General features: G+C 33.6%; 2 protein-coding genes across 4 annotated transcripts in view; both read right to left on the bottom strand.

Moving 5' to 3' along the window:
* The window catches only part of LOC119829344 (WW domain-containing transcription regulator protein 1-like), a 2,941-nt gene extending 2,546 nt beyond the window's left edge, over nt 1–395 (bottom strand). The window contains exon 1 of the mRNA XM_038351814.1: nt 389–395. Within this exon, the coding sequence (XP_038207742.1) occupies nt 389–395 (7 nt within the window). The remainder of the gene's footprint in view (nt 1–388) is intronic.
* A 411-nt stretch (nt 396–806) lies between these two features.
* LOC119829564 (transcriptional coactivator yorkie) overlaps nt 807–22,178 on the bottom strand; it is a 30,723-nt gene continuing 9,351 nt past the window's right edge. Inside the window, exons 2-6 of one of the 3 annotated variants that reach the window (XM_038352134.1) lie at nt 7,497–7,639; nt 4,712–4,852; nt 4,473–4,630; nt 3,821–4,105; nt 807–3,210 (exon numbers count right to left, since the gene is read on the bottom strand). In XM_038352134.1, coding sequence (XP_038208062.1) covers nt 3,115–3,210; nt 3,821–4,105; nt 4,473–4,630; nt 4,712–4,852; nt 7,497–7,639 — 823 coding nt within the window. In that variant the 3' untranslated portion in view covers nt 807–3,114. Of the gene's footprint in view, nt 3,211–3,820; nt 4,106–4,472; nt 4,631–4,711; nt 4,856–7,496; nt 7,640–22,178 lie in introns of all 3 variants that reach the window. The other 2 variants (XM_038352133.1, XM_038352135.1) reach the window with 2 other exon arrangements.

The raw sequence follows: 22,178 nt of genomic DNA, 5'->3' as shown, positions 1-22,178 counted from the left end.
TAGTGGGGGGACACATCTATATCTATAAAAATAAATTGCTGTTCGCTAGTCTCGCTAAAATTCGAGAAGGCGGAGCCGATATTGATAATTTTAGTTTCGATTTATTCATTGTAGTTCAATGAAGGTTTAAAAGATAAAAAAGGTAAATGTTTCAAACTAAATGTTTTTGGCGTTGCGAAGTTCGCCGGGCCAGCTAGTTTATTTAAATGTATATAGATTTTGTCTATTCATTTACCATAAAAATTTTTGGTTCTTAATACACTGATTACGACTTCATAATATGGAGTATATTATGACTAAAGATGAATTTAATTTGTATGAATGGACAATTTTAGTTTTTTTTAATAAAGTTACTTGTTATGTTCCATTGATATCTTTATGTATTTACTACACATCTTTAAGGGAGGTACCTGCGCATACAATTAATATCTACCTAATATTAGTGCATGGAATAATAGAGCATGTTAAAAAAATATCATTGAATATTGCTTCAGTAAATACCTTCTGTATTATTTTATATAGAATGTAAACATGGTAGATTTGTTTTAAAAGAGTTAATTTTTTTTCAGAAACATTTAAAAATGGAACTATAAGTTGGAAGAAATAAAAATAACAATGGATATATTTAAACAAATATTTATTTAATTCATATCAGAATTTCAAATTATATACAATGAAATTATTGAAAATGGTTAGCAAATGATATTAGATATAATTTCATTGTTATAACACTGATATATGTTATGTTATATACACTACAGAGAAAACTTGCATGTGTTGTCAGACTGAAAAGATATGTTTGTAAAATAATTAAAGACTATACTTAGAAATAAATCATATAGTTCACTTGAAATATTGTTCCGAATATTATTCTTTTAAAAGCCAGAAGCACGCTATATGACGCGGCACCAGCGACGCACAGACGGTAAGCAACATGGAATGTCTCTTTTAGTTTTATCGAAGTAGCGACAACCTAGTAGGACTAATGACCTTTAAGAAAACAGATTTTTTATTCGGTTGTCGATAACTGTACAAAAGAAATCTGCAGCGATGAAATGAAATAAGTATTAAAAAAAATTAGTAAGATACGAAAGAAAGGTTTTGTGCGCACTGCTATAATAATACACAACATGCACATTTTTGCAATTTGTTAACTTAAACGAGATTAATACTCCATTACGCAAATTCCTACTAAGTTTTCGCTATTGGCTATACACTGTAGTGCATTGTTATGTCTCTTAAAAAATACCTTATAACGCAGCCATAGCTATAAACATTCAACGACACTGAAGTCACTTCATTACAATCTAAAACCCTAGGTACGAGGAAAGAAGCAAAAGTATAGAATAATGAACCGAACAATATAAGAAGCATCATTACTTACGAGATATAAAAATTAATACACAACAAATACAAAATAAAGTACAACGAAGACATCTACAGAATACAAAATAAAATGTATAATAAACCCAGCACCGTTACAACTAATCATAATAGTTACACAGTTGCTATTTAAACACTATTTTATCATAAATGAAGATTACATTTAAGTCTTACAAGAATAAAGTACATTTACTAATATGGCAAAGTTTTCAATGTAGCATTTTTAAAATAAAGACCTAATTTTAATATTACTGAATTCATACAAACTCTAGAGACTAGGTGGGCTAAACGTAATTTTGAAGTGTTTTGTTAAGCCAATGAGTTATTTTTAAATAAAATGAGTTGACTATGTAGCCACAAAAATAGCCAGTGAATAGTCGTAAATATAATTGACCTACTTCGATATTGCACTTTCATAGAAGTATGCAAACGTTTCGGCATTCAAACAAGGCAGAAGCACGTGCTCGACAGATCACGTTCAGTTAAACAATTCCTCTCTATTCTCTATGTTATAGTAACCTAGCGGCACCCTCTCAAACACGCGTAAGATACAAATACCTAGTCCACTTCGGACTAAACATTATTTATTAACTTAATAGTTGCCAAAATATCTAACTACGTCACGATAAACTAATCTAAATCATAATCTCGAAAAATACACAAGGACGGTGTAAGTAGACAAAAAAACGTTACTACAACACATACAGTACATAAGTAGTTTTAATCTGTCCAAACAATACATGAATCGATGTAGATCGTTCGGTAAACATTTGTAGAAATATATCTTTATTATTACCTTAATAATAACACAATAAATACATTTTATAAAGGCACAATAAGGCACTGTTACGTCGAGATGTTATCACAATCAAAGTTTCATCGATAAAGTTATATTGTATAATCGTCAATATTGACAAAACTACATATTAGTCTATTCGAAGAATAGGCTTTCCGATAGTCTCCATCGGTAAGAATAAAGAAAACCTAGCTTGCGAGATAATATAATGCAATATTGCTCCTTTCAACAAGGAAAGGAGGTAATGCAACAACCGCTTCATTTTTTGATTTATGTTGGCATAGAGGAGTACCTCAATTAGTATTTACAAATGACTAGCCATCCAATACAGTAGTGGCTAAAATATTTTAATACTATATTCTTAGTCTTATAATTCAGAACAAACATGCAACTCCAAGATTATGTTTAAAATGGATTGATATCGTTTTTCCATTTTTGAAACGAATGCAATTCTTTCTATTAGGCCTTTAAATATGAGCCGTTAAAATATAGGATATCTGAAACTACTTTTATCTGATACACAATTCAATAGGTTACGTAATACATTAATTGAATAGAATATGTAGGTATTAAGAAGTTTCCATCTCTTTCCAATAAATGCAGAGATTTTACAACTGAAACAATTATCTATAATTTCACATGATTATATTGATATATTAGGATTTTTAACAAAAAATTATTAGATAGGTAGCTAAATGAATTTCGTTAATCTAGAAATTAAAAAAAAAATTACATATTAAAGATATTCGCTTCAATGAATGTATTACCAATAAATCACACGAAATCATAACTTCCACGTCACACATAGATTGTCACTTTTGATTGATAGATACTTGGTATTTTGACATGAACTCTATTAGTAGCCTGCAGCTAAGTACGCTATACGCAATAAGTTTGTGAGCATTGTACGTTTAGCAGTCGTCATCGACTGCAGTTTACAGCCATGTCAGCACGTTGTCCGGTTTGTTTGGTGTCGAGTTTATCAAAGACTGCACGTCGTCTAATAATATATCATTTGTAAATTCCCCCAACTGAAATGGAACGGTTAATAAGTTATTTACAAATTATATTATCGTTTTATATATTTAACACATTATTTTGATATAATAATATAACGTCATGATGATTTTATGAATATTTTGTGAATTCATTACAGCACTTACAGGAAAACATCGAATATGTATTGAGAAGCTAATATTGTGCCAATGATTTTCCAAAGTCGAAACAATAAATTAAGTATGCATTTGTTTGATGTTTGTATTTTTGTAAAAGTAAAGTATTTATAACATTCTCACTGCTGATGCTCATAAGGCGCCAGAACTATCTAATAAGGCGTCCATTAATGACTAGTTTTGTGAAATTGTTTTAGCGCCCAGGGAGAGGTGGTTGAACCAAGCTCTGGTGAAATTTGATTCAACCACCTCTCCTCCTATTATCACTTGAGATTTTTTAAAATGTAAGTTTCTAGTGTTAGTATGGTGGATTTATGTTAACGTCTACTATGCACGTTGTGGAAATCGCAAAATCTTGTAGAAAAATTTGTGAACAGTTTACCCATATTTAAGTTATAAAAATCTTTAACTGTCTTTGTTTCTGCCGTACAAAACGTTATATGAGCCGAGAAATAATAAATTAACGCACCAGGTCATCAGTATCGCCTAGTGTTATGTCCGCAGTATCAAGATTGGCTCCCGCCTCGCTGGTGCAGTCCATACGGTCGTCCATGCCCAGGAAACCCTCAGGTGTGTGCGGCATCGAGTAGGATTGCGAGACGGCCATGCCCAGCCCACTGTCCGCTGACTCCTGGCGCTGGTGGTCGTTGAGCCCAGGGAGGAACGGGTCCAGGGACAGGTCGGTAGTGGCTGCCCCAGTACTATTGGCGAGCGAAGAAACGATGGATGATGATTGCCGCGCCATTAATTCTTGCTGGAAGTGTGACACGTTTTTTTAATATAATAGGAATATAGAAGATGGATTATGGTTGATAGTTGTGGTAATAAGGAGAGTTTGCTGTAATTTGTAAGTAGTAGGAGAAGGCGGAGTAGTACGGTTTATATATTGTTTTAAAAATATAATATTCGTATGTAAACAGAATTTTACACAATTTTGTTTGCTATTCAGGAATACAATCGACTGGAGTAACTTTTTGCATTATTGAAAATTAATGTTACAACTATTTAAAAATAACATTCTGAATATCAATAAGCGTTTCAATAAACAATTTTCACAAACACAAGAAATTTCTTAAAACTGTTCGATATATCTTCAAAGCAAATGTAAGGAAAGTACAAACCTGGAGCCGTATCTCCTGCTGGCGTTGTTTCAGTCGTTCACGCTCGAGCTGTAATGACTGCAGACGCAGTTTCTGTTGGCAAGCTTGCACCGATGCGTTCGCCCACCCGCCGCCCGCCGCCCCAGCGTTCGCCGCCGGCGTGCGCTGCAAATGTTGTGCTGAAATAACGAAAACAATCGTTAACACCAGCTGGAATGTATCACACTATTCACCTATGAGATGCCATTCGAACAACTTACGTATTCTAGGATCGAACCAAGACGTTGTGCGAGCGGCGTGATTTATAAAATATATCTCCCCCTCCGGCGTCGTCGCTTGCTCCCAACCATCCGGCAGCGGTCCTAGAGGGTCGGTTGTGGCGGTGCTACTTGTACTCTTCGCTGCTGAAATCATCAAATGCCTCCAGTTAATAAAATTTCCAAATAAACAGTTTCAGCTACGACGTTTGAATTTCTCAACAGCGACTAGTTGCAAGCCAGCAGTAAATTATGAATTGAATGTACGCACACGTGATTCTGAATCAAGTTGGGATCGGGAAGGTCATCATACTCGTTCCAAGAAAATTACGGCGCAAAACTCACGCCAGCGGCATCAACATGCTAATCTCATTTCCTCGGAAAGTGTGTAGGAGACAATATTGCTCAACGAAAGGCCCGAAAATACGGGTAGTTTATGTGATCAATTGAATACATGCCAATATGCCATGCCATGTCGGTTTGTGCTTTATGTTAGATGTGTATAAACATCGCTCATTTTCGTCTATTTGATTCTGCGCTACGCCCGCTCCGCTTCGTTTATATAGAGAACTAACATGAATCACCGCTAGTAGCAGATGTGCCTTACCTCACACCCGTTCATACATTCATCTTTCTTTCAGATTTTATATATGTACAACACACGTAACAAAAAGTGGTCATTCATGAACAACGGACGCTATACAACAATAACGTTTCTATTAATTGGAATCAACATGACTCGACAGTATTGGCGAATCTAGAAAATACGATTATGAAGTGTTTAACATAGCGCGATAAATGCGTTTTTCATTGATCTTTAATTTTACCTAGCAAGTATTTTAAAATCATTATAAATTTAATTGTACACTGTTTAAATACTATTTTTATATTTATTAATAATATCAAATTTATTAAATACTAATTTCATGCGTTATTTTTATAATGTACCTATCTAATTCAAAGGGAAAACAACTATTATTATGTTTTTGAAAGTATGGTTTTTAACGTCATACATAATATAATATATAAATGCAATGCTATAAATTGTCGTACGGGGAAATACGCCTTGTTAATTAATTATTTTGCCTTCCTCAAAATTTTGTACTAAATAAAATTATAATAGCTATTGACGTTATTTAATATATGTAGTATATATACCATGACATAGTAGATTAATATTATCACATTAACATGACATAATAAAAACATTCTTTATTTATTTATTAAAAATATCGTTGCATTATAGCGTAATATAAAGCACATATAGAATTTTATTACACAGCTAATTGTTAACTAACATTGCACTAAACTAATTACGCAATTTAGAGGTCATTATCAATTATATATTATTTACAGGTTATCGCTAACTAATTAATATTAAATATTTGAATGATTTATTCATTAACATATAAAAGGAACAAACCAATTTTAATGAATTGAAACAGTTTTATAAAATATTTCATTAACAATGTCTTTACGTGTAATTTGATAGGATTCTTTACAAAATAGCTCATAATACAAATATGCAATGGTTCATGAGAAAGCTATTTTGTATGAAAGGTAATATGTTATCGCGACATCAGATTAAAACAAGGAATGCGCTATAAAAACATTATTCGTATGTCAGCCCAGGTAATCTACGTACACTGCATGGTTAATATTTGTTTGCGTCTGCAATGAGACGGCGATAAGAGTGATTTGTCTACAAGCCTGACACTTGCTCTGATTTATGTTAAATAACAAGGGAGATGGCAGAAGCGGAGAACGTGAGAAGGGCACGTATTGAAGAAATCATTTGAGACACAAAGCATAAATAAAACCGACGTGACTCCGGTCGAATTGGACTTCGCCTAGCACTCGTATATCAACGGTAACGAAGGACTATCAATATAAAAATAAACTACAAATTTACAGTTCTTTTAAATTTAAAGATATTAAAAAGTTTCTATTCATAGACTTATGCGTGTCCGCGAGCGCCTAAAATAAATGTATTTTTGTTTATTTTGAAACATCTTTTAGGAAAAGTAATAACAATGTACCTACTTAGAAAGTCCAAACTAAACCACGACACATACACAACTTCTTTTAGTTTAACTAGAACTTAATACCATTGCGAATACGATTTCTTACTGTAAATTAAAAGGAATTCTTATTATTTTAACGAAAATGTTACTGAGATGAATCTTAGTGTTCATCTTCATACCGGTGCAAATAGATATACTACTCAATCCAAATCTTACTTTGTTCAAGAAAAATATTTAGCGCGATATGGCTGATAGATCTCCTCTCTCCTCTCTCATTACCATGTAACCTTTGAGTAAGGTAACGCACAGATCATGTCTCCGCACGGATGTCGCAAGCCGGCGGGCGCCAGGGCCGCCGGCGCCGAAACACCAATGTATTCTCTGAGCACCTTTCAACGCTCGTCTCGCATCGAACGACGGAAACAACACGTTAATTCCCGTCATAAAATCAGTTTTAGAATTTGGGTTATTTACTTGTTTTTATTTTAGTTCCATGATAATTTTAAACACTGTTCCGAAGCCAATTAGATCACGTGGAGATAAAATCAAAAGAGACTCGCTTGCTTGGTAGGCAATAACCGATTAGTTATCTTTTTGCTTTTATCACTAAGGCCGCGAGAAGTGATATCATTAACACATCGGTAGTAAATTTAGAAAAGCTATATTAAGATACCTATATCATGGAAAGTACAGTACACTAGTATTCCAAAACTCTTATTCCTGTAAGAAATGGCATTGACATGAAATTATATAATGTTTAATACCTGCTGTGGCAGTAGCAAGGGTCTGTGCTGTTGCCGATTGTGTGAGTAAAGCTTCGGCGCTTTGATGCTGCACTCCGCCAGCGACTGTTTGTGCTGCGAGGGTCTTGCGCGGGTCTTCCCATGTTGTCGTCTTTGTTATGTGACTGTAAACAAATAATTATAAAGTTAACAATTTATTTGTGACCAATAAGTACGCAGTCACCCGAGGATTAATAGCAATTCGCATCTGATCGTGACATTTTGCTTTTTGTGGACAAACAAACGTTTAAATAGTTGGGAAAAATTGAAAGGAAAGATATTTGGTGTTATATTAAAATTCCCAGAAGTAAATTACGGTTACGAAATCCGTATTATAGTTAATTTTAAAACAACTGCTGTAAAAAGAAATCATTACGACCGCAACTTTTACTTTTACGTCAAGTAGCTCGTAACTCATTAAAAATCTTCGAAAACACATTTGTCGTTTAACACTTGCAAGGTCTCGAAACCGCGGAATAAATCATCGCAGTTGGTAACAGACAGGCAACAGACCTCGGACATACTTCGTACGAGTCGAATCTTCCTACTTAGCGGTCGATGTGACCAATTTGTAGGAAACCGGACACGCGACGTGTGTGACCTAGTGAATAAGCAGTCTCTACACTCGATGAATGGCTCTTTTACTTTCTTTATACTTAAATCACTTAGCGAGTCTTGGCGATAAAAAGTTTATATATATTTTCGTGAGAAATACGCTCACTAAGAGTGTTATTTTTATGGTATCTATGTATTAGACGTTAATTACACAAAAGTGACTGGTCACCGTGTTGACTTTTACAATTATTATCTTTGCAGACAGCAATTGTTACATCGGCCATATTTTTATTGGATGTAGTAAGTCTCATATTAATTTTTTTTTTTTTACGAATATAATAAATAATTTAATGAGAAATAGTTTCCTAATGGTAGATTGTGAAGTAGACAAGCATTTAATAATTTTGTTAATACTAGCAAGTTCCGTTCGTTGCAACTTTTACACATCAGAATATACTATTTAAGGTCTGTTAGGTCCATAGTTATATTAATGAATATATATTCAATCGAAATAATAATCATTCATTCATAATCGAGTTTCTAATTAAAAAAACACAAAATTAACAATCATTCTTGAATACATATAGAATGTTCTAAAATGAAGTATATTATACAACGATATTATATTTTGTGGTGCAGCGATAAGAAAGAAGTAGACGCTTAGAAAAATGAAAGATAAGGAAAAGGCATATTGGAAAGCTGATGGAGCATGACCACAATAAATCGATTTGCACGGAACGGTAATGAACTTGGCCTAGCTATCAGCTGCTGCTGTCGCTACCTGAAGCTGCGCACCTGCTGTATCCACCAAACTTTTTATGACAAACCCTTTTCATAGACCATTGTACGAATATGTTTTCCTATCAGAAGCTATTTACTCACGTTTTAAATACGGGTTAATGTATCAATCCGGCCCAGATATTTAGGCGACTATGTTTATGTACATTTTGGGGTTAATAATGTTTATTTTAAAACTGTATTTCTTCGTTTATCCAGCAAATACTGAACCTGCCTCGCAAACTACATATTTTCAAGCATTCTACCAGACGAGTTGCCAGATGGTGAATATTACAACAACTTTAGGCAATATCTAAAAGTTGATATTTGACTTGTGAGAAGCAGTGAATATAAGAACAAACAGGTATGCCAATAAGGGTACAATTAATTTGGTTTTTATTCCGGAGGTGAACTGGTGAACAACTTCGTCAATTAATGTAGTGAAAAATATTAAATGTATATATCCTAGTAGTATGAAAAAATTGTGCTATGTATGGCACTGGTGATTGCCAGAAGTATGGTAACTAACATTGCGACACGGAAATTTTATATATATATATAGAGATACTAGCTGCGCCCCGCCGTTTCGCTCGCGGAAGTCTGAATTCCGTAGGAATATCGGGATAAAAAGTTGCCTATATGTTATTCCAGTTGCCACCTGTCTATATACGTCATTTTATTGCAATCGGTTCAGTAGTTTTTGCGTGAAAGAGTAACAAACATACACACAACTTTCGCATTTATAATATTAGTATGATAGTAGGAAGGTAGTAGGATAGGATTACATTAGTACAGATAGTAAAAGGGAAAGTGATAAAAAAAGTTTATATAATATATATAAAGAGATTATTTAAGTTTTTGTCTTTCTATCGATTAATTGTTCAGGTTAAACTGCGAAACAATTGAATCAATTTTACAAAATTTTCACTAGCATATATAGGCTAAGGCACATTTAAAATTACTAGAAAATTATGGCTGATTACCTTTTGGAAGAAGTATTTAATTTTGGAAACGTATTTAAATACACACCAAAAAAAGATATTACTATATTTTAGACGTAAGACATACAATTTCGGAAAGTACACACAAGGGGCCCACTGTTTGGATTACTACTAGCTTCTTCAATTACGTAAATTTATTGTCTACGTTCAAGGAAACCATATTTATATTTTTTGTCCCTTTACTACTCACGTGTAGCGATTATTAGATAATATTTTCATATGCTAATATCATATTCTAAGCTTCCTAACGTATCAGGCACACAACGCATGTTCGACAACCAGGCAAATCTTATCATAACGAAACACACAGAACATAGGTGCGCTGCGACTCAAGCCTTCATCGAGAGAACGCCTCAAATGCGAGTACAGTTTCTCAAGGTATAATTAATACGAAAGTCGTCAGTTAATCCAGCGAATAGGGAGTCACGTGACACAGGTAGCGCGGGTGGCGGTGTGAAGGGTGGCGCGGGGCGTGTTGGCATGTAATTACACCTCAGCCTGCAGTTGCCGGCAAAGCGACTCAAGTTGCATAACACCGAACTGTTATACAAGCTGCGCACCCGCACATCATGTTTGTACACAATCACATTATTCATCAACACCCCATGTACACGTAATTATCTTCGTAGTATTGCAGGTAATCGAGTCAACAAGCGAATGTAAAAACGCATTCGGATTAGCGAGATGAATATGACTGATAATTTCTTGTATTAAATTATTCTGAGTAGGTAAAATAAAATGTTTTTAATATGGGTCTATCATTGCAATAAGATTGCAACCTACTTCAATGATAAATGCGAAAGTTTGTAAGGACGGATATGTGCATATGAGTATGTTTGTTACTCTTTCACGCAAAAACTACTTAACCGATTGCAATAAAATTTGGTATGTTGATAGCTAGACAACTGGAATAACACATAGGGAACTTTTTATCCCGCCATTCCTACGGGATACAGATTTACGCGGTCGAAACTGCGGGGCGCAGCTAGTAATTGTATATTCTTAAAATACATGTACCGTTTACGATATCACAGTAAAAAAGAAGAATATAAAATAATTATACCTATTTATATGCCTATCCTAAGTCAGTAATATAATATATAAGTAAGTAATATATACTATGTTATTATATAATAATAATATAATAACATAGTATATATGACAAGCACAAAAGCTCTGCTTATTGCATATCATACAGGCAAATATTTAAATATAAATAGGCACAGTGAACAATCACTAGATGACAACGAGCATTGAGAAACAGAATATCTTTCTCTTGCGAAGGCCTTCCACTCTTACACAACATACTGTTGCATTTTCTCGATAGCACAGATACAGGTAAGTAGAGTCACTAGCGGCTTTGTGCGTTTCTTTTAAGCTTTCAGACATTATACAAATTAATATTATCACATTTTGTAAATTAACTACCGTTAAAATTATAGTTTAACCAACGCTTCTCTCTCGCTGTTTAAAAAATCCCCGAAATTTATCGACTCTATTAAAACAAGAACAATTATTGAATAAACTTCTTATATAAATGTTCTAAGCTTAGCGTGAAAGAACCTGGGATTTTAGCGTTTTACTCAAGATGATGCTGAAAAAATAATTCGAGTACAAGGAAACGATTGAGTAGAAAAAGTGCACCAGTTCTGGTGCGGATTTCTCCTAAGATGGCACTGGCAGGCGGCGGATGCACGTCATGTCGGACGCACATCCTCGTTGAACATGATATAATTTTCCTGCTTTTACACTCGTATGAACACTACAGACGAGATGTATTGTACAGCCATAACCTCGAAACAACGCAGTAACTCTTTGAGATTGATTACGTAATCGTTTGAATTGCGTGAGCGCCGTTGTACGTTAATACGGACCCCGGAAAACAAACTAATCAGGACAAGAAGCAGTTAAGTAATGGCCTTATAAAACGACGTTTACGGTTATGATAAACATAATATCTTTGATAATATATAATGTAGGTTGTAGTTCCTATACAAATTTATATTTGTTTAAATAAGCCAATATCATGAGGTCCAACGGTTCCGAGTAAAAAGTATTAACACTAAATTTAAGATCATAAATAATTTTTTTACAGCAAAAGACGTTATATATTTTTGTTGTTAACGAGAAATAGATAAATGCATTAAGATTTATCGAAAAAGTGTCTATTCGAATAAAAGAGCGATCAAAAAATTTTAAAAAATTTATAAAAAACGTTTCAAAGCTGTTGCCATTGCATAAAACAGATTATTACTTTTAAGTGTATCACAATTGTATGTTACAATTTAAACATATTTTTCATTGCAACGTGTTTTCCCTAGGGAGAATTAATTGTAACTAAAACTAATTGTAAAAGCTGGAAATATGTAATGAACAAATTGAATTTACATATACAAATTGACCATTAGTTAATTCTATATGTTGTCAAAACGCGTTTTTAATGACTTTGCGAGTCATTTAAAACTGCTTTTTCTTGGGCATTTTTGGCTCTATATTGGTTTCTGTTTGAGTGGGAAACGCCCTAAGTCGATTCTTGCATTAACCGGTCGCTACAGCGGCACGCTCGCTTCGCTCGCTCAGTTCATGCAGTGCTTTGTAAGCTATAACAGTCATCGCTTCATTCATCTCTAACATATTTTAAGACTAACTTGTATGTTGTAATAGGTATAAAGGAAAACAAAAGGTATAAATAAAATATATTTATGGATTCTAGCATTTAATAATCTATATAAAATTTTAACTAATATCCGATTTTAACTATGATTAATTATTTATTATTTTTAATATTTGATTATTAGTGAATTCTAGTTTTAACAAAGGCATTTATTAGTTCTGACTAGGTAAACGCATTCTAACGAAAAAGCAAACTCTGCAAAAAAAACTTCAATAGAATTTGGTATAAGTATTGCCTAAAACAATCTGTTTTGTTAAATGAGTCAAATCTGAGTATGACTCATTCATTCAGACGAATACGCATAACAGATCAACTAAATATACTTCTGTTAACCGAAATTTAAATTTAGTCCGCTTATATAAACACACGTTTTTATTGTCCTAGACTTATGTACGATCGATCAAGATGCTTACCTAAATGGCATTTTTGTCGAGTACCTGTGCTCCATTATTATAAACTCAACAACATTAATTCTTGAGAATTTTATAAATCAATACATTTATTGTGAAATAATTTTTGTCACTTCCACAGCTTAAAAGTAAGATGGATCATAGGTTTTTCGCCGAGAACAACATGGCGGAGTCGGCGTTCTAAATTTGAATCTCGGACGAGTCGGCGCTCGCGTACGTAAATAAACGCACACATATGTAATCAGTAACCCTATATGAAACTGTGTACACAAGAAACTATATAATAATGAGGACTTCATTAACTTACGTTCACGATCATAGTGGAAAGTAATACAACCTGATACTCATGACTTTAGCACAGTAACGGTATTTAGAAATTGAAAATGGGCAACAAAAACTATTTGTGTGTATATTGTCTACCTACACATTTGCACGCTTACAACCACACAAACAGAATTGGACGAAAACGTCCGAATGACGCATCGACTTCCGGCCGATGATTTTATTATGGGATCTACTGTTTCATCTGAACTAACGTTCATTTTTCATTTCAACAACTTTATGTATAGATTACATATTTAATGCACTCATTATAATAACCATATGAAAACTTTATAATAATTAGGTAACCTAAATAAGCACCTTTATCAAATTACATTTAACATGATTCGCTGTAACATTCATAAGTACCTATGCACTTTTTTTTACAATCAACGAAGTCAAAGTCCTAATTAGGAAAGGAAAGTAGTCAAATAATAAGCACAGGTAAAAGTCGTTTTGCAAGTTTCCTTTAAGCGGATTTTTATTAAAAAATCATACCTCATCTTGACACATGCAATTAAAGATTTAAAAGATACTACACTACAATCATAAAAACATAAATAGTCAAATAATAAATAAAACAATCGAGATATTGTTTCATTATTGATAGTGTAAAAGCTGTTCGTGTGTATAGGCCAACGCGCAAAGGTAAGAGCGAACGAAGCAGTCGGCCTTGCGGCTAGGTGGTCTGCCGCTCGCTGCCAGAGGTTAACAACATGTTTTTTTCATCTAACTTTAGAAAGTACAGAGATAACGCCCGCCTTATCGTGACGAAATTACGACTTTCAATCCTAACTAAATTTTAAACACTGATTACACAAGCTACGAAAATATAGTGTAAGGAACTTATAAATTATCCAGTATTTTTAAATTAAATACCGTATACCGTATCCTGGAAATTACAACTTACAAAGTATAATAAACCTTTGAAGTCACATTGTAGTGAAAGGTTTAACACAACATGTTGGTAACTACGTCCATTTACATCATTCATGAGATAATTATTGTACCTTGTTATTCTCGATTGATTTCTAGCTTACTAAAAATTATAATAGTAGTGCCTTCGTTTTGTTTCTTTGTGTCAGGTCACTATCGACTGCATCCGGGTCGTTGCATATCAAATCTAAATTGACAAGCAATTCACAGAACGAAGATTTTTGTCTGAGATCAATAAAGACTAAAGACCGGTTTAGAGGTCGTTTAGTGGTTGTCATTGTACGTAAAATAGCTATAATTCAAACTTAATATAAATTTTCTACGGTTCCTGCTATTCACGATCGTTATTAATTTTACTTAGTTATTAGTACGTTTAAAGGTGAAAAATTATGTTAATAGCTTTGTTTACAATTTCGACGATATTTGTTTCTTGTATATATTGTTTTCATTTATAAAGTTGTTTAAAATATTAATTTTAATATCTACTATTGATAATATTTTTGCCTACCTCGATGTATTTTAATATATTTTTAACACACTGTGATATTATTAGATTTATTGTTTTGTGATTGGTACTTGTTGCAAATGAAAACATAGCGACGTTCTTATCATAGCCAATTCATTATTGACTACTTTGTCTGTCCTCTTTATAAACTTGCATTTTCTTCTGTTATATTTACGTCACATAACCGTTATAACAGTTGTAATCATAAACTTACACCCACAGCACTGTGTCCAAAATAGTGCAAAACCATATATAAATACTCATAAGTCAACCGGTATTGTGCTGTTATTGCGTCTGCCTGAGTCATAGGGAATCATGTGGAGAGCTGTGCCCTATAATTAGACGTTAATCAGAAAAAGGCAGAACACGGAGCATGTGTCCGGCGCCAACGGAAGCCGGTCTGGCACGAATAATTCATTGTGCATTACGCGCTACTCATTCATATGGCTTCCACTAGTCAGGTTGATAGAACGCCCATTCACTGTGAAGCAAGAGCACAGGAAGTTCTAATAGTTGCGAGTTGCGACCACTTGCCCATTGCTATTGCACCGGATTCACAATTGGCCAGGAACTAAACAGTTATCACACGAGAACAACCTTTTTCAATGCGATACTCGACGATTCATTTAATTCTTTATTAACGAAGCTTTTACATTAGCAAATAACACCTCATTATCATTTTAAATAATATCATAAAGGTTGAGATGCCTCAAGTTTTTCTTTTTATCTCTAAACGATAATAATATGTACCTTTCACTGGGTGAAGTTTTTTGGAACCATTCAAAAAGTATCAGCAACGGTATTAGATTTAAATATTCCAAGCGCGTTATATGTTATATCCTATGATGGCAGGACCATTGGTACCAAGAAGCAACTGGTTTAAAGCCATTCAAGTATATCGCAATACATGCTACAGCGAGGCTACTGTCCTATAGCGACCACGGACTTTAGACCCGAGTGTTTGTATGCACGTCTCGTTCTCTCCTGTGGGTAAAAGCTTTGCCCCGCTCGGTCCTCCTCCCGCACCATCATCATTACCTCGCCGCATATTCGTTTCGATGTCGGTGTACTTTTTGCCGTCACCGACAACCTGTCTCAAGGAGCTACATTATAATCCTACAGCGACGGTAAATTATTCGAAGGTGTTTATGTATATCTGAATGTCTATCTATTGAGTATCTCATTGGGATTATAGCATACCTACTTACTATTATCGGCTACAAATATTTATGACAGGCGCAGTCGCCTACTTAACTGTAACAGGAAAAACAACAAAATACTTGTTGATCATACTAAATAGTTGCGAATTGCAATGTCTATACAGGTAAGGAACTTTTGAGTCTCTTCTTTATGGTTTAAATTATCTGTGGGAAACTATCGCTTGCATAATTTTTTATTTTTAACAACATTTATTCATGATAAATTGTAACAGAAAATACTTTCATGAAATCAATATCTAACTTACGGTAAACTAGAAGATGACAATTTGAATTTATTGAAAGGTATAACCGTGCATATATTTCTTTAATTAATAACTAGTGTTTTACTCAATAGCAATTATCAGACCTCGATTAAGTAAGTAGTAGGCGGGCCGTGGCCTATGTCCCAAGATTTAAAATGTCACATTCAGTTTTAAATATCATTTGAAGTGCAAGAGCCTAGAGGTGGCAATCGAAGGCAAATTTGGTAATACAAAAATTCGATAATACAATGCAAATGCAAAACATAACCTCCATCTATTTATTTTCTACACGTATTTAGACGAGTAATTTCTAGTTTAAATCCAACTTAGCTAGGTACAAAACTTAACAAAAAAATGAAATAAATTGGTTTCTAAGAACGCATCATGACATTCAAAACCCGGGGAGGAGTTAAATAAAAAAAGCAAGCCCTTTGTTAGTAACAACTCAGGTGTACAAAAAAGAAACCAATAGCATCGGCAGGCTTTAACGCAAGGATATGTTGATGTATGAATTTAATCCTTTGTAAATTATTACTGAAAACGACTAAAAGCGGTGTTAATAGTGAATGTGAAAAATGACTTATCATACCTACTTTTTGAGTTGGGTTCAAAATTAAAAAATAATCATTTAACTGAAATATGTAGCATTAAGAGATAGTTGACAATTATATTGAAGAGTAGTTCTAGGAACCTAGGAAACCGCTCTAATATAGAAATAATTTTTATACATTTGGTCATGAATCCTATCGACAAAATCGGTAAGGGTCGGCTTAATTTGTGAACACAAAACAAATCCTGTTCAATACAGGAATAATATTGAGGGGCGCGGGTCCAGCGTTCGACCGATTCCGAGAAGCTGTAGGTATCGGACTCCTGAGGCTGCGGCAACATCACACAACAAGATCTCGTTAACTCCGGCACGAGGTGAAAAACGAATCACGGCGGATACACTTTGAGAGCACACAATTAAATTTTAAACTACGACGCCCATCTCTGTTGAACAATGATTAATGTATTGATGTGTTGTTTTGAAAATCGTAAATATAGTGTCAGATACTGTAGATGGATTATGAGATTTTATAACTAGATAGATTTTTATATTTTTTATGTTGTAATAGCGACTACATTTCAGTGTTTTACGGCATTAAATTCACACTCCTTCGATTAGACATAATCTACGAAAATCTGGTGAAAAACATTAAATGTACTGAACACTTTCACGGCTTTCAAACGCACCTTCTTATTTTGATGTTACCTACCACTACTCTATGTCAATTAACATGAAAGAGGTGGTGGATAAAAATCATCATCGCCTAATTGCTCTCGTATTCAAATGACATTTCTAAGCAAAAATCGTGTTTTCATTATTATTTGCCATGCCGAAATAACCGCATGCGTAGTGTTCAATGGAAGAGCGCGGGAGGCGCGGGGGCGGGCGACGCGGCGCTCACGCGCCAAAATTAGACGTAAACAAGACGAGAAACGAGGCGCCGCCGCTGTCGGCAACGACACGACGTAATCTGTACTTACCACTCTCAGCGACACTATCTTTACTACCTTCGATGTTTGGAAAGCCTATTCTAACAATTACTTAAAATATAGTAACGTTTACTTTAAGATGCGAATTTAAAATAATTTTGTATACAAATCACCGTTATATTTTGTTATGCTATGTTTATACATGTATCCGGTCACGGAAACATCTAATAGACAAGAAGATCCAGTATCTTATTCTACAAACATCACCGCACCAATTTCTAAAATAACATAATTATCATTTCATATCTATTATAACTATTAGTACATGATTCAATCCCAAAAATAATTTGATTATGTAAAACAAGGTTATTATAAAACTGCAACGAATGTCATACTGGTGATCTCATGTTTCGTGTAACATGCCACCAATATTCAAATTTCCAAATTATATGCGTTTACCAAATTTATGTGCATTATTTTTCAGAAAGGTCAATTAAGCTTTTATAAATAATATATACAGTGAAACCTGGTTAAGTGAGACATCAAGGGACCTGCAATGTCATTTCACTTATAGAGGTATTCCACTTACCCAGTGTCTCAGATATACAGGTATAAATAAATATCTGTCTCATTTACAGAGGGTTCCATTAATAGAGGTCTCTTCGCGTATCTTCCCACTTTCATAAACGGATATTAACTTCAGTTTTTCACGTAATGATAACGATTGTAGCTTTCGTTTTGACATTTTTCAAATAAACATTTGTATGATAGTAAAGTGAAACTAAAACTGAAGCTAATTGAAGGTCAAAATTTGTACTTACGTACTTGGAATTACGTGTGGAATTTGTGGGTAGAATAAGAATGAGTAAACAAAAAATGTTATCTCAATTACAGAGGTTTATGCATATAAAATTTACTCGCTGTCTCAATTATAGAGGTAACTATGATGATAAATCAAAAGAACAAATCCCAGATATAGAGGTTTACCTCGTCCCAGAACGTAACAGAGGTAATTCAGTGCCAAAGTGTTGGGACCTCAGCATGAGTTCCAGTTACGGAGGTTTCTCACTTATCCAGGTCCCACTTAACCAAGTTTTACTGTAGATATTTTCAACCGACTTTCCAAAAATGTAGGAGATTCTCAGATCGACTAAATTTTGTTTTAATTTATTTATTATTTAACTCTTTATTGCTCTTGAAACATCATAAAAACCTTAATATACTATACTATACTTAATAGATACATTATAAACAAATGGCGGTCTTATCGCTATATAGCGATTTATTCCAGACAACCAGACGTACAGAGAGAAATTAGATAGAGGAGAGGAGTAGGGCAGAGCATAAATATAATACGAAAGATAAAATGTACATATATAGTACTATGGATAATGTCTATTATACATGTAAAACAATTAAGTTAATTTGGTCTCATTCAATAAAATATAGGAGTGGTATTTGAGAATCCACCAAGGAATGTTGGTAAATTTGTAGAAAAAAATTAACAAAAAAGTAAAAATTAAATGTGACACTAACGACTTTCAAAAAGATACAATTCTTTCCTCTTTATGGAAAGGCTTAATCAGTACATATTTGTACACAGATTTAGCCGTTCCATCTATTTTCATATAATATCTATAGGTCTATCTATTTAAACTCTTTATAGTCAATGTGTCTTAAATATCACCACCTCTCACGCCTATCCTGTCGGGTTTCTGTGTTTTTTTTTTAGTAAAACAAACATTTAACACATAAATTAGATAGGTATCTATGTAATTAACATTCTATAAAGGCATACACGGTAATACTTGTGTTTCCAACAATCTATCGCCGCGTCAAGCTGTGGTTTTAAATGAGTAATAGTCAACAGAGTACCTTCCGTTCACAATCACTTACTTGAACTGGAAAACATTGAGTACAATCATGACTTATTAGGATTTCCTATGTCTGTACTTCGCGATCTTATAATTTTTATTATAGTGATCATTAAATGATTTCCTGTTTATGTTAATAATGTATCGAACAAATTTAACTTCGGTTCGAAATCTCTTAAATCAAGCCTACTATGAACACAACCAAACAACCAACCATAAATATCAAAAATAAATAATGAAAATAAATGTCCAATTGTAGTATGTTGTCATTGTTAAAACTGCCTCACAACCCAGCATGACGTGGGCCCTAAGGCGCCTGTCGATGTACACACTTGACCCCTTTTGATCCTACAATTAGGCCTGACGATACTCTCAAAGAACAGTTAGTCTTCATTCTTACTGCTTAATAAATCTTTATACTCTTCGTAGTCATTTAACTACTCAATATAAAATAAAAGAAGCTGTTTTTGTTCATTATATTTAAATGAAGTTTGATTCAGGCAATCTTTTATCGACTCTCGGTGTGGTCTCGTCTCTACACGTACCTCTGTTATTATCACAATAGTCAGCATTGTTGATATAAGTATAACAAATTATGGATGATATTAATACCGATGACACAAGCAAGATGAAAACCATCTGTATCCACAGACTAGATAATGTGACGCACCGCGAACAAAGGCTTACCCTTGACAAGCCGCTGTGTCAATTGTAGGTAGAGGTAGAAGAAAAGTAAACTTAATGCACTTACTGCCAAGTGCAACCATTTTAAGTATTCATAATGAATATATTAATGTACCAAGCATATAAAATGTTCAATGAAGTTTTATCTTCACACTGTTTATTTACGCCGATTAAAAATCTTTCCTCATCGGGCTTATTAAAATAAATAATCACCAACATTGATGGCATCGAGACGATTTTAAATATGTTTTATTATCTAACACCTAATGCCATCTGGCATTAAACATTATATAGTCCTTTGAGATAGTGGGTATACGGATGCCATGAAGCTATAAAAAAGCAGTTCAATTAATATAGATAATCTCAATGCAAGCAAAAATAAATAATTATTTACCTGATTACGCTAAATATTTCTAGAATCTAACACTTATTGTACAATTTAATTATTGTAATTTATTATGTTGCGCTTCTTACAGTAAACAAACACATGTGACAACATTGATACGCTCAAGTTCTAAGAAATCAGAAAAATCACCGCAATTACTAAGTAATACATATAATATGTATATTATATTTAAAATTTTACCTTCCTCTTGTGAATGAAAAGTTTAGCTTTGGTTATATTCGAGTCATACTTAATTAAAATGATGTTTAATGAAAACACCAATTAAAAACCGAACCCACTCGGGGAAAGCAAAATATCGGAAATCTTTGAACGCAGTTATTTCTTTTCAAAATAACAGAATGTTTGAATTGGATAAAAAATGAATATCTAGACTATTAGGAGTACTTTAGGATTAGGAGTACATTGCAAACTAAACTGTCTATATTTGAATATAAAATATATTTCAAAGACTATAATTATTACGGAAGGTCTTACTTGACGGTCGATATGCGCTATTGATGCAATTACAACTTACAGTCAGCACTTCTTGACGATTGTTTTACAAAAAACAGTAGTGTGGTCGATCCGGATATCTAATGCAATAAAAAATAAAGAAAGGTTTTGTGGGAATAAAGATTGGCCATCTATTTTAACATTATTATAAATATTTTAATTAAAAATGAGAAAAAAGTATCCATCTTATTTGTATCAATCGCAATAACATAACGAATGTAAGTATATTTATCAGTGTAGCGCCACACTGGGAGATAGATAACTTTCTACTAGCGTTTATTCCTTTAAATATTAAGGAATATAAGAGAAACGTGAAAACATAGGCTATTTATTGTATCTAAAATGAACAGCAAAAACTTTTGGTAAAAAATTTGTGTTCTTGAATCCAAAACATTTAAATTAATATTATGTGAGTTAATTGTTATCTTCGTTGTTGCTATTTTCAAGTCTCGCTGCCTACTAGGCAGCAACCAGAAATACATGTTAGATATGTTGTGAAGGTAGGGTCATATCTCCTATGATATAACTCATACATCATTAGTGCGCTTTGAGGTGGTTATTTTCCGGCTTTAATATTAGGTCTGTGAGCCCACTTTTATATGAGAATTTCCTATTAAAGTTTCTGATCAATTCCGATAAAGACGATGTCTAGAGCCAACATCCAATAATCAGAGCGTGGAAACTGAGTACTTTGTTTTTCCTAACGAAGCCGCATACAATAGACTAGTGTAAAATCTGTACAATAAGGCTTATTCTTGTATAAACCTTTCATTTATTGATATAACACTTAACGCTGTTCTAAACATAAAAGGAAATTATGTCACAGTGTTATTTTGTTTATTATGTGTGGGTAAACAAGAAGTGAGCGCTGAGGTTTTTAACGACCCGTTCGAGAAAGATTATATTAAGTGGTACTTAATATACCTGTGAGAAAATATCTTATATTGGAAATACCCATCCAATTTAGGACCTGGTTTTTAAATATTGTAAATGTATAAACGGCCAGAGGCTTTTATTATGTCCCTACGCCGTTATTCGAGGCCTTTTAAACAATAATGAGAGAGACATCTCTTGATTTCCAGCCGACA

Source organism: Zerene cesonia, chromosome 10 (genome assembly GCF_012273895.1).
Source record: "Zerene cesonia ecotype Mississippi chromosome 10, Zerene_cesonia_1.1, whole genome shotgun sequence".
Lineage (NCBI taxonomy): Eukaryota > Metazoa > Arthropoda > Insecta > Lepidoptera > Pieridae > Zerene > Zerene cesonia.
Note: the sequence above shows the minus strand (reverse complement) of the source record. Positions and strands in the feature narration are given on the sequence as shown.